Source organism: Bombus fervidus, chromosome 8 (genome assembly GCF_041682495.2).
Source record: "Bombus fervidus isolate BK054 chromosome 8, iyBomFerv1, whole genome shotgun sequence".
Lineage (NCBI taxonomy): Eukaryota > Metazoa > Arthropoda > Insecta > Hymenoptera > Apidae > Bombus > Bombus fervidus.
In genome coordinates, this window is record NC_091524.1 from 6,381,545 (window position 1) to 6,398,993 (window position 17,449).

The window sequence follows — 17,449 nt, forward strand, 5'->3', positions numbered from 1 at the left end:
GGGAATCTTAGAGGCTAAAAAAATAATTCTCCTCAACGGATTCATAGTTGTGATTGATACTTGTTTAATCATTATATTGTGCAATAGAATAATATTGAATTAACATTTATCCATCAGTAGGCAGAGAATTTAATTTCAAAGCGACCAAGCTGATTTGATTCAATATATTTTATTCACTTTTCATTCTTAAGAAAGTCTGATCTTTCGTTGTCATTGGGAAATTCTGACAAAGAAATTGAATAACATTATACATTTTTACAAACAGATGTTAATTTATGAATACAATCTTTCATTACATCATGGTACAGATCACATCAAAATGTACAAAATATAATCACAATTTTTCTCAGATATCGATAGACGAACTAATTGTCTAACAAATATTTTACAGGGAAATACGCCAACGTTGGCGATTATAGGATTCACATATCAAACGCTTCGTCTAATAAAAATTTTTCGATATATAAACATAATTCCTTTGATGATTGGAATTCATTTGACTTTTGTCGCTGTAATGTATTGTAATTGTACAAAACGCAAAACACAACCAACATTTGCAGAGTCGTTACTAATATCATCAAATTCACGATCCAATAGGCCCTCACGTGCACAAGCATTTGAGGCATTTCAATAAATGTACACTACAGTTTATAAGTATTCTGAAAATTTAGTTTAGTTCAGTTTAGTTTCTTTTTACGGCTTAACCATTAACAAACGTTGCAATACTATGTTCATTTGGTTATTTACTACATGTATATGTTTAGTATGTAATCATTATTTGTATTAACATCCAAAGGCTTTTTATCAAATTAGAAAAATCATGTTACAAGTCAGAAATTAATTTGAAAATAGAAAGTTTCTCAAATAATAAAATAATTCTAAAAGGTTTGACAATTACAAATGTCAGTTTTGTTATTGCGTATTACGATTTACAAGCAAATTTAATCGCATCATCATATTCTATAATACACAGCCATGTCGATTATACAAAATAAAATCATTACAATTTGATTTATCCGGAATTTTATGATTAAAATATGTGTTGTCAATGTTGAACAAGTGTTCGGATGTTTTTGAACAGTAGACACGATGCTAACGAAGATAGTTACAGTTTAAGAGTGCTTAAGCCACAGAGTGCTTAAAAATGATTGATTATTTCTAAAAAATGCATATAGATTTAATGTTTTGTACAGTGATAAATTTACAATTTACGATGTTGCATATTATTTACTCTTACAAATTTAATGTAGTAACAGTCGCATCCGTTCGCTTAAACTAAAAATATTAGATTATTTATTAAAATTTATACACATGGGCAAGAAAATTACTTTTTCGTTTATACAAATAAATAAATAACAGTATATTACCTTCTTTTTTAAGAAATTTACTACAACTTTAAAATGCGACCACTACTACATTAACAACAAGTCCACGGACGCTAATCTATTTTATTGCTAAACTCATATCAAAGCATACTACATAGTTTAAAAAATATTGTATCCTAGCTTGAATATTTACAATAAATATAATACACCTATCTATTTATCCTTTTTAAAATTAGATACGCTTTCTCGATTTTTCTTCCATTACGATCTAATCTTATGATCACCAAATTAATTATAATACTTCACGATTTTACAACATTCTTTAAATTACAAGAAATCCGTAAATTACAAAAATGCTTAAGTATAACGCAGATATAAATACACAATGTACACGAATAATCTTAAAAATAAATACTCCATGGGAATGTGAATTACGTTAATGATAAATAATGATAGTTAATATGTCACGATGACTGTACAGATATTCGACAGCGTCTTAAAAAAGATTTAGTCTTAATAATTTTAATACATTCACTTCTCATCGAATTTCTATTATTAATAATCTATGCTAACAAATAATTTTCGTACAAAATTGGTTTTTATATCGTATACACTTATACATACACGTTTTTTACATAAACTATTCTAAAAGTTTCTTTTACAAATTTCGCAATCTTTAATTTGTATTCTACGTCTGATAAGTAAGTATCACATATATTGTATATCGTAAGACTATATCACAGTTCATAAGTATTAGAACATTAACGAAAAACTAGAAGTTAAATAATTATAAAGAAATTATTAGAGTTGTTAAGAATTACTATCTCATTAAAAATCTTACACCGTAAGGAACTCGTATATGAAACATTAAAATAATATCCTCGACAATTATCTCAAAAATTTCTTTCGTATCATCATTTTTCCTGTTACATTTGTTATCTGATTCTATGAATATTATATATTCTTAAAATCAGTTCTTAAAATAGTTCTTAAAATCAAATTTTAGCCATAGTTTCCTACTTATAATAATTTCATTTCAATTTTTTCCAATGAGCTTTTAGTTAGTTTAGTCATTAAGATTCTAAATTTTTGTCAGCCCCATTATGTGTCTTGGATCATTATCTTGCATGAATACAAAATCGGTTTTTTGAATTTGAAAAAGATGAAGTAATCTGTTTTTTGATAATCTAGATCAAATATTAATTTTCGTACGAAACGAGCAGTATTCTGATACTTATGAACGGGGGTATATATGTTGATTCGGATACGAAACGTACATAGTGAACGTGTTAATTTTACATTAAGCCCTTTTTGTATACGCAATTATAAATAGATTTAGGTCATTACTTTATCGATACAATTTGATTATATCTGTGATGGAAATCCATGAACCGAATACTAGCGCTAAGAGAGAAAATATTAAAAGTACACCGTTCTTCCAAAGTCTCCAGTTATACTTACCCAAGTGACCATCCCAGCACGAAACTGTTTCCACGATTGCTGGGATTGTGACACCAAGGATGGAGAAAAATATTGAACCGACTAGAGAAATAAAGGGTTCGAGTTTTGGAACCAGACATGCCACAGCAACTGAAAGGAAAAGAAATTATTAAATACAATTCTATAAACAAAAATCTATGAAGGGAGGCAACATTCTATATTTTGCAATTCTTACATGATAGTCATCGCAGAAAAATTAGCTAACAAAAATACAAAAATTTAATGATTCGTTAAAAAATTCAAATTAATATGTATGAAAATTCTATGTATTCAATTTAAATATCGAATATAGAGAAGATTTTAGATAATGTATTATAAAGTATTATGAAAAAATTGGGATACATCAGAATTTAAAAAAGCTGCGAGAAAGTTGCGTGTAGCGAATACTACGTATAAATCAGTGAACTAGTGTATTTAAATTCAGTTGTTTGACAAGCTTATTAAGTAACATCACAGCCGAGGGAAGTCACAGCTTGCATTATAAAGAGACAGAGTTATCGCGTCGAAAAGTCGAAACATCAACAACGTAAACAACAAGGACGTGAATATCAAAGTGGTAGATCCTCAATGAATTAAATGCGAACGAGTCATTGAACGGTTAACAGTGAGTCATGCGGTTACGAAGCCAACAAGTATTCCCCTAACCCGGTCTACGTCTTTCTATTGCAATTCACGTTCCTCTCTTACTTCCTTAGAAAAATAACACACATGTCTGGTAGACACTCAGTGGCGTAAACCGGTAATAACCAGAAGGGTAATCACAGCTTGTTATCTCGGGAATATCAAAACGTTAGTCCTTTTATTGTGGCTCTGCTTAATAAGAGCAATTTGTTGCGAAAAAAAAACCACATGGAAAATGACAGCAATTTGTGATTTAATTGCGTCTTAGGTTCTTCCTGTCAAACAGTGTCGACATGTTCTACGAGTAAAAGTAAGTAAGGGAAGAAAGAATAATCTTCTTGTAACTATATAATTAGTAAAAAATTTTGTACATATGTATCGTAATAAATTGAAAAGTAGAGAAAGTAATGTTACAAATATTCTTTCTAAACAATTGGCCTTAGAATTTATTATCGTTTCCGTCATCTTCCTCAAAGTCAGTTTGTAGGAAATTAGTTCAAGTTTTCTCAGATTATAATTGTTTGGAAATTAAAGCAACTTACTTGTAAACAAAGCTATGAACATTCGTAGCGCTGTTTCAGATATTCCTTCATATTTATGACTGAATTTCTCTTTCACTAATCCCCATATTATATCGATTGGCACGGTGAACTGCAATCCGTAGCTAAACAAAACCGCTAGAGCGATAAGTAGTTTCACCATCTGTCCTGGGCTGTAAAACAATATATTGGCTTATACAAATTTTATCTCCATTTAAGAGCATTTAAGAACATTTAAATATTGTGTATAAAACTATGATAAGGTATACTCTATGAAAAATTCTGCGAACTGTAGATACCTCGAAAGCTATCCATATGTGTAATTTTAAACTCCAAGAATACAATCATAAATTCTTGGATAACTACGTATGTTTCATGAAGCAGTTATAAATCATTTATAAATTGAAATTTATTTAGAAATTTGATTAAGTGAATTTTAAATTGAATTTAGAAAATCGTGATTATTTTATTAAGAATTAAATATTTTACTTTAATTCGTAAATCTTTATTGAATTGAAGATAAGTAACAAATAGTAATGTTTCATTTATGTATATAGTATACACAATAGACTATCTACTCTTTGAATTCAATTACAAGCAATTTAATAAGTATTTGATTCGCAATCGTACTTACATTTCTGTTATTGGTATGTTCAGCGTGATAGTTGCGTCAACTGCTTCCCCGTATTTCAAATAACCGAATACACCCAGTATAGCGTATAAAGATACTACTATAGACATCGTTATATTCAGGACACTCGGGCAACCAAGAAAATGTTGCGGATTCCGCATGCTATTTTCAACAGGCATCACCTAAGAAATTAATTTTTTAATTATACTATTACGAAATCTGTAAAATTCTATATTTATAAAATTCATACCACTATAAATGAAGTGAATAAATTTGAAAGCTTTCAATCTCAATTAACTTATCACGATAAAAAATTTTCCTGCATATTTTAATTAAATGTCCTGGACTTCGTATCTGTATTAAGATTTCAGAACTGTATTAAAAGCAAAAAGAGCATGTATCATATAAGAATAACATTACTATATCCAGAATGTTGCAGAACGTGCAAAATTGATTCCTGAAATATTTTAATCATTATATAACAATGTTTAAACTATGGGATTTTTTAAATTTTGTATAATTAAAAATTAATTCATAAAACCTTTGTACATAATAATAAGAAGAAAAGACTTATTTTTCCTAACGATACTGTCTCATATTTATGCTATAATTTACAGCTATGACTTTTTTAACAAACAAGTAGAATTTAGTTATCGTTTCAAACTTACAACGCCGATGCCCTCGATGGCGAATAACACAGTAGCGAAGAACACAGGCAAATGTTCGATCGACGCTATCAACTTTACGTCCTGTGATGGTTCAATTCCACTGAAGATGTAGTACAGAGTTATCGCAAAACCGACCATCATGGAAAGATTGGCCAGAATGGAGAATGGTACCAGATATTTCAAATTTCGAATTTGTCCCAGCAGCAACACCGCAGGAATCAACGTAAGCATGTACATGCGAAGAGGTATGTCCATGCCGGTGTGGTAGTCCACAATCTAAAACAGAACCACTTTAATTTTAAATTGAATTTTCAAATTCGTTAAAATCGAATTTGAAACCTCGTGAGGTCTCGAAACTTTTGGAGCTCAGAATACTTATTTTTTCTAGGAAGCATCTATTTTGTCAGGCAGTAAAATCTTAATAAATTCATTCATAAAAATTGAAATGATTTAAAATAGAAAATTCAAATTAAAATGTGTGTAAAGCTTATAAAAGTAATAAAATTTAGAAAATACGAAAATTCAATAGAAACTGAGTTTTATGATAATTGCATCCTAGAAATTTTTTATTCAAAATTCGCTGTTCGTCCAAATTTTACCATAAAAAATTTACATATCGTTTGAGGGAAAAGATTTAACTCACATAAACTATTGTCACTATTTTATACGGCCGTATGGAGCTTTCCTAATTAATCTTTTCGTTTTTTATTTCATATTTTACAAGTAAATCACGATATTTGAACTGAAAAGAAATGAACCATTGCAGATACAACAGAATTGATGGGACGTCCTGTCTTATTTAGCGTTGAATCATCCGATTAGTTAGTTACAATCCATTCAGACTGTAATTTTTGTTCACGGACAAGCAAACAAGGTGGACCCTGCAGGTTAAACGAGTCAGAACGAGTCTGGAGGCTACGCGTTGGCACAGATGTTCAATTGTGATCAAGGAAAAAAGGAGAAAGATGCACGTGCGACGGTGAACGAGGACAAAGGAAACAAGACGATCGCAGATTAGAATGGTTTTACAATCTACATTTTGATGTGGTTAAGAAAATGAATATTATTTACAGATTCTATTCGTTTGTAGATTATAGAACAGTAAACATAGAGAGAGAATAGTAGATTATTAATTTGATATATAACTTAATCATAATATCGTACTTACTATGTTATATTGTTAAAAATAATGTTTATTAATTCTAATTCTAAAATGGAATGTTTAGTAACCATTACAGCAATATATTATAGCAATATCTTTGCTATCACATTTTGAAATCAAAAATTTGAATTGATATTCACAAACGGCACAATGAATAATTATTAGGCAATGAATAATAAAATATGACTAGCTGTCTGGACACGGGATTATTGTGCATATATTTAAGTAAACTTCCACGTTAATGGCTCATAAATGTAACTGATGAGATAACTCACAGAACATATGGAAATAGAGTGGAAAACATTTAATAAATCAACTATATGAAAATTACAAGGAAGAAACGTGATAAGTCATATTTCATACTTTTTACAGGGAATTCATAATGTTTATACATGTATAATTGGCAGATATATCGAATCTTAAGAACAGAAACTCAGCATTCACGAAAAAATTTTTCATGTTAGTATTCAACTGCTAGTATCGCCTTTCTTACAATTAAATTCCTATATTTTAATGTAAAATTACATTGCAAAAAAAAATTGCTATAATATTAATATATCAATGCGGAAATGGTAACATGGGAAAGATATTCTCGCGAGATCAGCATGAAACGTATTAATATAACACTATTTTACGATACAAGCAATTATTTATAGTATACGTTGCCAATAGCAGATACCAACATAATAAATCATTTGAAATTTCTCCAAATTAGGGAAATAAACGACAAAACGATAATAGCCAAAGCTAATAAATAAATCTTCCAATATGAACATTTTTCATTAAAAGAACGAACAATTTCACGTTTATTAATTTGTCGAAGAGGAGTAGTAAAAAGGAAGATCCTATTGATCGCAGTGGCAAATTTATGTAGATAGATAAAATTGTTCGGTTGCGAACTTTCCACTCGTTAGTTAAAATTGTGGATAACGAGTGTTTCAATGCTGAAATAACGTTATCGGACTGATATTCAAATTATCGGTATCGTTCGAGCACCGACATGCTATTTCAACACTCGATTGAACTGTCGCATATTTTAAATACAATTCATTAATATCAATGCTCCACCAGCTATTTGTATATCGGAAATACAATCGAGGCATATTAATATTTTTAGCGGAATATTATATTTCACTGTCTTTTTGCGTTTTAAATTTGTCTGAACTTCTACAACTGGCTATCTTTTATCGAATGACTCTTTGGTCAAAGTATATTATTTGCTTTGTTAACAGGGTATTATGTACTTATTGCTTCTTTAACTATCACGAATGACAAGTGAGCACAAGGAAACTCGTTTTATATTTTTCTACTGCCATTGTTTTTTTCCACGACTGAACAATATAACAGACTGCTATTATAATAACTGTTGGAAACCAGCGTGTAAGACTTACCTGTTTGATCGAGGTCGATACGAATACCACATAGACGCACGTACCGCCCACGTAAGTTGCACACAATGCAATATTTACTAATATTCGACTTGCGTTCGCGAATGGCCTTAATGTTTTTGGTCCATTAAAAAACGCAGCCTCCGCTGTCTCGGCGTATGTCATCTGTGGTGTTTTCGTTTTCTTGCATAGCACGTGGGACGAACGGACCAGTATGTGGACACAATGCGCGCATATTATACCGATTATTATAGTACCGATTCCACCGAATAACACTCCGCCATTCTTAATCGCATTTGGCATAGCAAGGATTCCGGTACCAAGAGACGATTTTAATAGGTGAGCTAGAGCACCGAAGTCTCTGTAACAAGAACAATTTGTGTATTTATTATGTTGTACATTTCTCACGATTTCTTTTTGTAATGGTAGTTCTTTTCTTAAATGGTATACTGCCAGTTCAGAGTAATAATAACCAGTGACATTATAAAAGAAGTCAAACAAGACGGTAATTAATAAAATTATCTTTTCAGTTATTTTGTACTATTTCGTTTAGTATCAGATACTATAATTAAATTAAAATAAAATATATTGAATTTACCTATATCGTAACAATGAAGTGTAAACGATCTTGAAATTGACTGGTCAGTAGTATGACTAGATTTTATGTACTGAGATAAAGAAAAAATAACTTACGAATTGGTATTTTTCTTATCACGGTGTTCGAAGGGATTGTATAGTTCGTCCTTCTCATTGTATTCTCCAATCATGACAGTAGCTATTTTCGTACTGATCACAGAAAAAGAAATACGTCATTACATTATGTGTCGAAGATACTATCTTGTCTCGTGCCTCTTGATACTATCATATATTTTTCAAAGTAATTCAGAAAATGGGAGGTTAAAGTGGATAATTGTATAATATTTTACGACGTAGGAACTTATCAAATAAAACCTTTTATTCTAATTGGAGTACATTACTAATTTATAATCTGTTTGGAAGATTTTATATTTTTCAATTTGGTTATATTTATTTATATTTGGTTATATATATTAGAAGAAACTAAATGTAAATTCTTTTTTCAAGTACCATCAGTAATACGCAAGAAATATCGTAAAAGTATCGTATCATATAATGAAAAATATTAAGATTCTATAATTAATTCTAGTTACTATGTCAGTTCGCCATAGGTGATTAATGATCATTTATCATTGGAGAATAGGGTTTCATTAAGTTTTAACAAATAATTGACATAAATATAGAAATAAACGTGTAGCAACATACGCAGCACACAGTGCCTTACGTTAATAATGATTGATAACAGAACGAAAATTTTATTCAAATTAGAATTATCAATAAAAATTCAAGTTCACTTATGAAATTAATGAATTTAACGAAAATTAATACTAATGACATTATCAAAGAGGTTCTACGTCAGAATAATTTATTGATAGGAATGATAAAATTAATAAAATCTACAAAATTGTCAATTTGAGATAAATTTAATTTGATATTGCACATTTAAATAACGTGAATGAAATTGCGAATAAAACACAAGTTAATAATTCATACCTGCTATTAAATTCCTGCATGGGACTTTCTGTAGGTTGTGACTTTGTACATTTCCCCATGGTGAATCTAAAACAACATGTACACAATTATCTGATTAATATCGCAATATCATTTTACTAGACTATAGCTACATACACGCATAATTTTTAAAATAATAATCTCCGCACTCTAAGACTGCTACTTTTGAATTCTATTCGTCAAAAACTATATGCTATAAAAATGCCACAAATTTCGTATGACTTAAAACAAGGTTCAACTCCTTATATAGTATAAATATGTGCCCCTTTTGTATAGAAATATTGTAGATACTTATAAAACTAAAACGAACATGATTAAAACAAGAGAAAGAACACTTCCTCAACTCTATTTTAGCAAATTTTTATCTAAAACTTTCACGAAAAGATTAGGAGTGCGTTCACACATGACCCGTAAAAACAGATAAATTAAATATTTAACATTATATAATATGTAATATTAAATATGTTACATTACATAATATTAAATAGTAACATTATATAATACATAGCATATTAGTGCTGATATCTAAAAATCTTAACATGTATATAGTGTACGTCATAGTACTATGCAAATAATACTTTCGATAAAATATATTAAAACTTTGCATATTAATTAGCTTCGATATTTATGTATCTACGCTCATTACTGTATTTGTCATAATTAAAAAGCACATCAGACTTCCAAAAATATTTTCTAGAATCACAATAAATACACTTACTACTAATCTTCGATGTTTTATCGATCATCTACTACAGGAGTGATTAAGATAAAATCTTTGTGAGTTGAATTTCGTGGTAGCAATATTTATATCGTTAAAATGGATAATCTAACCAGTAATGATTAAAATCTATACGACTGCCTATCATATCACGTCACAAATGTCAACCTCAATAATGATGACGATCTCAATGACAATGTCTCAAGTTTAATTTGATTGCCATTGATAACGAGGATGTTTGAAAACAAAACGATTTTTAAGATGGTACATAGGTACTTATGTTAGACTTAAGCACGGCACCAATGTAACAATCGGCGAAGGTCTTACTTTTATCGATGAAAATTTTCCATACGGATATGGATCGCCATTTCTTACTTATCATCTAGATTATATCCATGACTTAAAAGAATTTATGTCTGTTAATTCTGTGATCGATTATCTTAAAAAACGTTAAGCCTCGTGCATATCACATAGAGCGTTGTTGCTTGAACCCATATGGTTTCAAGTAATTTTATTGATATGAATTTCACTTTGCATTACTGATTCACTATTCACTTTTATATTTGAATTCACTATTATATTTATTAAGAATTCATTATTATGGTATATTATAATGCATTTCAATAAATTTATTTATTTATTTAATATTTTAATAATAATAATAATATAATATATTTCAAAGTTACTAGAATTCATGTAACTTGAAAGTGAATATGTAGTTTGTTCAGATTAGTCAAATTACTTAAATTCAAGGCACTGGAATTCAAGTAATTTAAATTCAAAATTGTGTTCATATCAGTCGTTACTCGACTTGAAATTATATTGTTTCAAGTAACGCGACTTCAAGTGGATACCAAATTTAAAGTGCACATTTGAAGTGGCATTGAAAAATGCGATTACGTATAATATATATAAATGTTAACTATAATTATGAACATGATAACATTATAATATTGTAAAAATTCAAATGAATTCGACTTGGTTTCATAAACCGATATCAACAAACACGAAATTGCATATAACGTTAAGTTATCAACAACGATTAGCTACAAAATAAATCTAAAAAAGGACAGAAAATAGATTAAAGGTTAAATGAAAGAAAATTTTATGCTATCCATTTCGAATTGACATTATACAAAAGAATTTCATGATATTATGTAAAAAAAATTTGCAAAATGTTTTAGACGCAATATCTCAGCTCCACAATAATTATACTTGCATCTGAATATCGCAGAACGTATATTTACATTATTAACAATGACAACAATTAACATAAACGAATTGCGAATATAGCACATGATTCAACATTTATTGTCGCATTGTACCAGATAATTCATTCACAAAACGGCTTTTATTGTTATTGTATTATAGGAAAAGATACATGTTTTTCTCATACTAATATGCGTTAATAGCAGGTGTAAATGGCTGGCAAACATTCGTCATGGAATGGATAAGATGGATCAGAATTGCGTTGCGTAACATTCGATGCTACGACGCAAGGTTTAATTCGATCATTCGATACAAAATAGAGCTTAATGTCAGAATTTACGTATTTCAGAGTATTTGTGATAACATTTTTCCTACTTTGCGCAAGGTTAGTAAACGATTATTATCGTCGGTTGAATAAAGTAAAGAAAGAAAAGAGATTTTTACGACGAAGGACAGTTATTGAGAAATCGAGGCACAAGAAGCATAAACTTCACAAGTCCTTGCAATTATTTCGTTTTTATCTGTCTGGTCACTTTTTTAATGTCACGATGGTACGAATCGAATGTAATAAGAATTTCACAATATCGATTTCTCTATTTATTTCTATTTATTTTTCCGCGATCATAATGATGTGATCTGTTAAACCCGCAAGATCGAGGTATCGACAAGACTCGTTAAGTAATCGACCGATCCTACGTACGATTATAACATTCTAACTCAGACATATCCTTGAACGCTTCCATGGTACACAATCTACGTGGGATTTTCTAACATAGGGATGTAAAAACAGCTCACAATGTAGCTATTAAATATTCAGATGTAAGCAAGAGACAGAAAGGAGTCACGAATAACCATAATGCTTTTTAAATGTAAATTATGCTTAGGATTAGGCTCTAGGTATATTGAGCTCGACGAGTATGGTTAATCCGATGAGATCTAGAATCTTGGACTGAAAATGTCGATATCTCAGGATAATGTCTGCACGAATTGTCGTGGCCGCTTTGTGCAAATTCGCACGAGCGTGATTTACGAAAGGTTACATTAGAATTGATTTCCTCTTGTCGTAAAATGTTGCATAATGCGCTATTATTGTGCTTAGAGCTGTTCTATTTCGTACGAAAGTACTTTCATTATATTTTAGTAACGCTGTTACATACGAATATTCCGTTATTTATTGCAAATTTATAGACAAACAGTCTCACTTACGGATTTATGATAGAAAGTGCAAGTATACGCTTGCGAAAATCTATAAGCAAGGAAATCGATACGAAAGAAATTGTTAATTGCCGTTATTAAACCAAGCGATTGGTAATCCAAATAACGAGTTAAATCGTTTCCTTCTGTTAAAACATTAATAGGTAACAATGTTCTACTTAGAAAATATTGTTATCTTTTCTTATTCTTTTTTATTATCTATAAATTTCTGAACATTTTTATAAAATCCCATCATTTTCCGCCAGTACGATGATATAGACGACATTGTATGGCCCCGAGATATCTCATCCAAAGTGTTACGTGAACGACAGCCTGTTAAGATATTTCGTCCACTTATGCGAAAGAGTTAACTCACAGCGTAGTAATAAAATTTAAAAGTTGCTCGTCATAACTCCTTATCACGTGCACATACATATGTAATTGCGCAGATCTCAATTATCCTAAAGCACGTCGCTTCCTATTTTCCCACCTGTTAACCACATTCCACGATAAAATCACATTTCAGTGTTCACCTGATACACTGTTGCACGAAAGCAATGATAGTTGACTTCCGGTACACGCGGCGGGCACGCGACTCGTATCTCAAATCGAAAATTTATGAATCTATAATCAAGCAATATGGCCATTCTTTTACCATTTTATACATGTAAACTTTTATACATTGAAAACTATGTTCTTTCAACCTTCTTCTTATTTTTGAAGAAAGTAGATTTTTTTAAATATTCTTAACCATTTCTTATGGAAAATATTGATTTCATTTATGTTAGTTGTAGTTAGTTACGTTAGAATAATCATATGTATAAGTCTGCAAGAAGACTGTGAGTCATTAAAAATAGTTTATATTAATTAATCAAGTTTCTATTTGTTGTTATAGAATTTATCTTAAATTATTTATTCAAAATATCATTTGATGTAGTATACTATTTGCAAAAATTCACGAATAATTCATACGTTGGTACTATCGACAATTTTACATAATTTTAAATGCCGTTTGTATCGAGCGCAGAAATTGCCCGATTTTATGTGGTGCGCAGTTTCCAGGAAATATATACATGTATATTGCGAATAAAAAGATTTGTGGTTTAAGAAAATCATAGTGGTAAACTTTGAATTACATACATTATTGCGAAAAACATGTTAACGTCGAGATTTCTGTTACGGTAATTAACATAAACGCAAAACTGTGCCTTCTAGCGATACATATTTTATCGCACAATGTGGTGAGAAACAGACATTTTCTATAACAAATGCTCTAAAATGATAGTCTCTAGAAAAAAAGATACTTTGATTTTTAGGCAATTTACCTTATACATAATAACTAATAACTTTATAATAACTGAATATTTGCATAAGTATATTAGCATTTTTAATAAAAATAAAGTATTTTAGCATTTTATAATAATAATAATATATATCTCTATTTTTTAAGGAATAATAAAAATTTGTAACGTTTTCTCCAAATTATCATTTAAAAATAGCTAATAAAATATAAGTTTATAATTAGCGATTTTACTTTGATTTCAATAGGCGAAATGTTGAATAGCGATTGCAGCTCTACGTTCTACTAAAAAACAAATTAATATTTATATGCAATAGAATTACAATAATTTGGAGGTTTTCTAAATTCTAATACATTAAAAATAGTTGCACCAGATAAAGATTAATGGACGTATAATTTCATTTTAAATTCTAATTTTTGTGATAAATATATTATATATAGACTTTAGAAAATAATTGAAAAGGTAGAAATGCCTTCTAATCCAGTTTTTAACAATTTTAATTAATCTTTCTCGTTAAATTTCAAACGTGTACAAGGATAATAACGTATGGAAATAAAGAAAACCATTTCAGAATCCATATCAAACGATTGCGAAAATGTATTTCACGGCTACACGTTGCAATATTTACGTAACGTGCATTCATTTCAGAATCCATAAAAATGAATTCAGAGCTTTAAATATGTCCCTCTAAAATTGCTTGTCTTTTCAAATGGCAAATGAATAGACATATTATCTTTACAACCTATTCTTTCTAACTCATCTAACGATTACACTTAAAGAAACATAATTGTACTTCAGCTCTACGGATTCAATCATTTCCTCGATCAATCTCATATACCTTGAGCTCTTTAAACAAACAAATTAAAAATATCTCGAGATCTACCGATAGAAAATTAATTAACATACGTTTCGCCGTAATCTCTACATAAAATCTCTTCAGGTGATGATTTAAAAACGATTTAAATACGAAGCACAACGAATCGTTCGTGTGGGGCGAATCTTATCGAAATTGTGACGCTCGAAAGTCTGACTCGATTTAGCGATATCCAGCCCATCGGAACGCAATAATTATCAATAAACGTTTCCGATAAACGCGAAACGAATATTGCTCCTTGAGAGATTGTTTCGTCGCATAACGCAAATTATCAACAGCCGCTTACATATTGCTTTAAACGATTCTTCTTACCTTGAAATATATTACTAACGGATTCTGCATAAATGTACTTACCTGTATTCTCGATCGTTAATTCCGAATTCTCTTGAGAATTTGCTGACGCCTTCCGATTGTTCTGTCAAGAACATAAATAAAAAAGTTCGATCTTCGATCAACTTGCAATTCACATTCTCGAACGAGCCTCTTGGAAAAGATCCTTCTTCCTCGAATCGCTTTTTCACCGATGAAAACTTGAATTATTTCGGCCTCCTTCCCGTATCTTATTTACCTTTCTGCAGGCAACAGTAATCTCGCAGGAGATAATGATTTATCGGCGATTCTTAGATGAGTCTTGGCTACTGTCGTGTGATATGATTTATTGATTCATTGATGCAGTGCTAGATGATCCTCACACACGAAACTCGACTGTAAGTGTGCTTCTGTTTTCACAACCCAGCTCCTCGATCGTCTTCCGATGATTGATATTTTATTATCACCGCTAATTACTTGTTTGTACTAGGTTTAAGATGGTTTAAGGGCAATAAAATTCACACGGGAGTCGCTCTGTCACCGTTGCGAAGAAGCGTGCGTTAAACGTATACAGAAAACTGCGAAAATTTGTCGCTTCTGCGAAGAAGATAGCGTTGTTGATGTGAACAGCTCGATGAAAATATTGAGACGTGAAAGTGTTAAACTTGATGAATTTGGGCTTTTCAAGCGACCGCGTTGATGTTAACGTCGAGACGTTGTCCTGACGTTGTACTTACTTCGTCACTGTCAGTGAACGATTTGTTCTATCGTTTCCTTTTATGCGTCTCGCAGGAACTCTCAATTCCATAACCTTCAACTTTTTCTATATTCCCTAATTCTTCGAGCGTGGTTTAATTTACTTTCTGATTCTTACGTTTAAAAATACTAACGCTGTTAGTAAATTGTAGATTCCCTAAAAATCTTTTTCCTTTGAATTTGTCAAAATTCCTGCTAAATTACAGGAAATCCTCGATTTTTCTTTAATCAGCGTCTTCTTTCCAATGATCTGGCTGGAGAGGTTCTCGCAGGAAGAACGAAGGATATCGTCCACGTACGTTGAAAAAGTATCAACGTATTAGCAAGGAGGAAACGCGACGCAGGAAAACTCGCGCGTGGAACGGTGACAGGCGTCGTACACGACTGGCCAGGTTTTTTCGGCGTTACGCAGGTATATATACGAGCCGGTGTGTATAGAGACAGAGACGCGCGATTCAGCTCGCTAGTGTCCCGCTAGAATTGACGTCGCGACTCGTGGGAGGGGAGATAGAGGCCGTCCTCCTAATATGTTCTATCGAACGTGCTCGCGAAAAGACGGTCGTCGTTCGAGCGAGTCGTCCTTAGCATCGTGACGATCGCGCGTACCGAGGGCCACTGGAACCACGCGAATCGACTCTTGCTCTACCGAGCCGATCCCGTATCGTCTGTATTTCGCCTCTTCCCTTTCACCTTCCTTCTATCTCCTTCCGTTCAAATCAGCTTCGTCTTTTCGCCCAATTGAAACGACCATTCCCTGCATCGACCTACCCTCTCTAATGTCACTGATCTCCTGAACTCTTTTCCCTGGCGACGCTCTTTTTCCTCCTGTCACCTCTTCGCCGACCCACTTCGCGATTTCGAACGTTGCGTAAGTGGCGCAAGCGGATGAATCACGCCGCGCTGATACAGTTTCGACGTACGAGAATGTCAAAGAATTTGGTTTATGGGGGAAATGGGGTAATTAGTGATAGTTCGCGAGAAGAAGATTGCCCATTATTAGACTGCGGATTTTTATGAACTTATGGGAAATTTGAAGATAGAGAAATGCACAGAATGCAAGTAACATGCGAAGACATATAAAATATACGAAGTACAGTAACCTTTGCAATATTTAATAAACAACACAATTTTCAACGTGAGTTCTACTTTGTACATTATATTTATAGAAACATGAATTTCAATAAATATTCATAGTCTTTGAATTACTTAGAAGAGGGAAAATTGGGAATTACTAAATTACGGATTTTGATGTATTTATAGATAATTTAATTTATAAGTGTAGAAATATATAGAATGCAACATAATGTGCAGACATGCCCAAAATTTCTAAAGTAATTCACTTGTCACAATATTTATTGGGTTAAATAAGCGCTTCTACTTAGATTCTATTTCTTTGACTATGGTCACAAAAATTCGCATTTACGTGAACATCAAATATTTGCAGTCTACTAATTTTAATGAGGTTGAAATATTTTGTCAACGTCAATATACTTAATAATTTCCCCATATACTTTAATTTACGAGTTACAGACAAAAGTTTCCGCAATCTAACACCTCATGAAAGATAGACTTCGTTAATGTTTAAATATTTATACGGTTATTCGTAGATAACTATACGTATAACTAGTGATGAGAAAATATCAGGATTGGCAATAATATCATAAATG

General features: G+C 31.2%; 1 protein-coding gene across 1 annotated transcript; it reads right to left on the bottom strand.

The window, feature by feature from the left end:
- Window positions 1-153: 153 nt before the first annotated feature.
- LOC139990388 (proton-coupled amino acid transporter-like protein pathetic) lies at window positions 154-16,368 on the bottom strand. The gene is made up of 8 exons (XM_072009622.1): window positions 15,072-16,368; window positions 9,404-9,469; window positions 8,528-8,620; window positions 7,838-8,195; window positions 5,285-5,560; window positions 4,620-4,798; window positions 3,989-4,158; window positions 154-2,915 (listed from the first exon to the last, which is right to left on the bottom strand). The coding sequence occupies exons 1-8, from the start codon at window positions 15,143-15,145 to the stop codon at window positions 2,674-2,676; spliced, it is 1,458 nt and encodes a 485-aa protein (XP_071865723.1). The 5' UTR covers window positions 15,146-16,368; the 3' UTR covers window positions 154-2,673.
- Window positions 16,369-17,449: the final 1,081 nt, after the last annotated feature.

Excerpts from the sequence above, each read along its gene's own strand:
- LOC139990388 (XM_072009622.1), bottom strand. The coding sequence starts at position 15,145 with ATGTTCTTGACAGAACAATCGGAAGGCGTCAGCAAATTCTCAAGAGAA. Across the intron at positions 8,196-8,527 it reads GATAAGAAAAATACCAATTC|AGACTTCGGTGCTCTAGCTC; the intron begins GTAAGTTATTTT and ends TTCTTGTTACAG. Across the intron at positions 5,561-7,837 it reads TATCGACCTCGATCAAACAG|ATTGTGGACTACCACACCGG; the intron begins GTAAGTCTTACA and ends GTTCTGTTTTAG.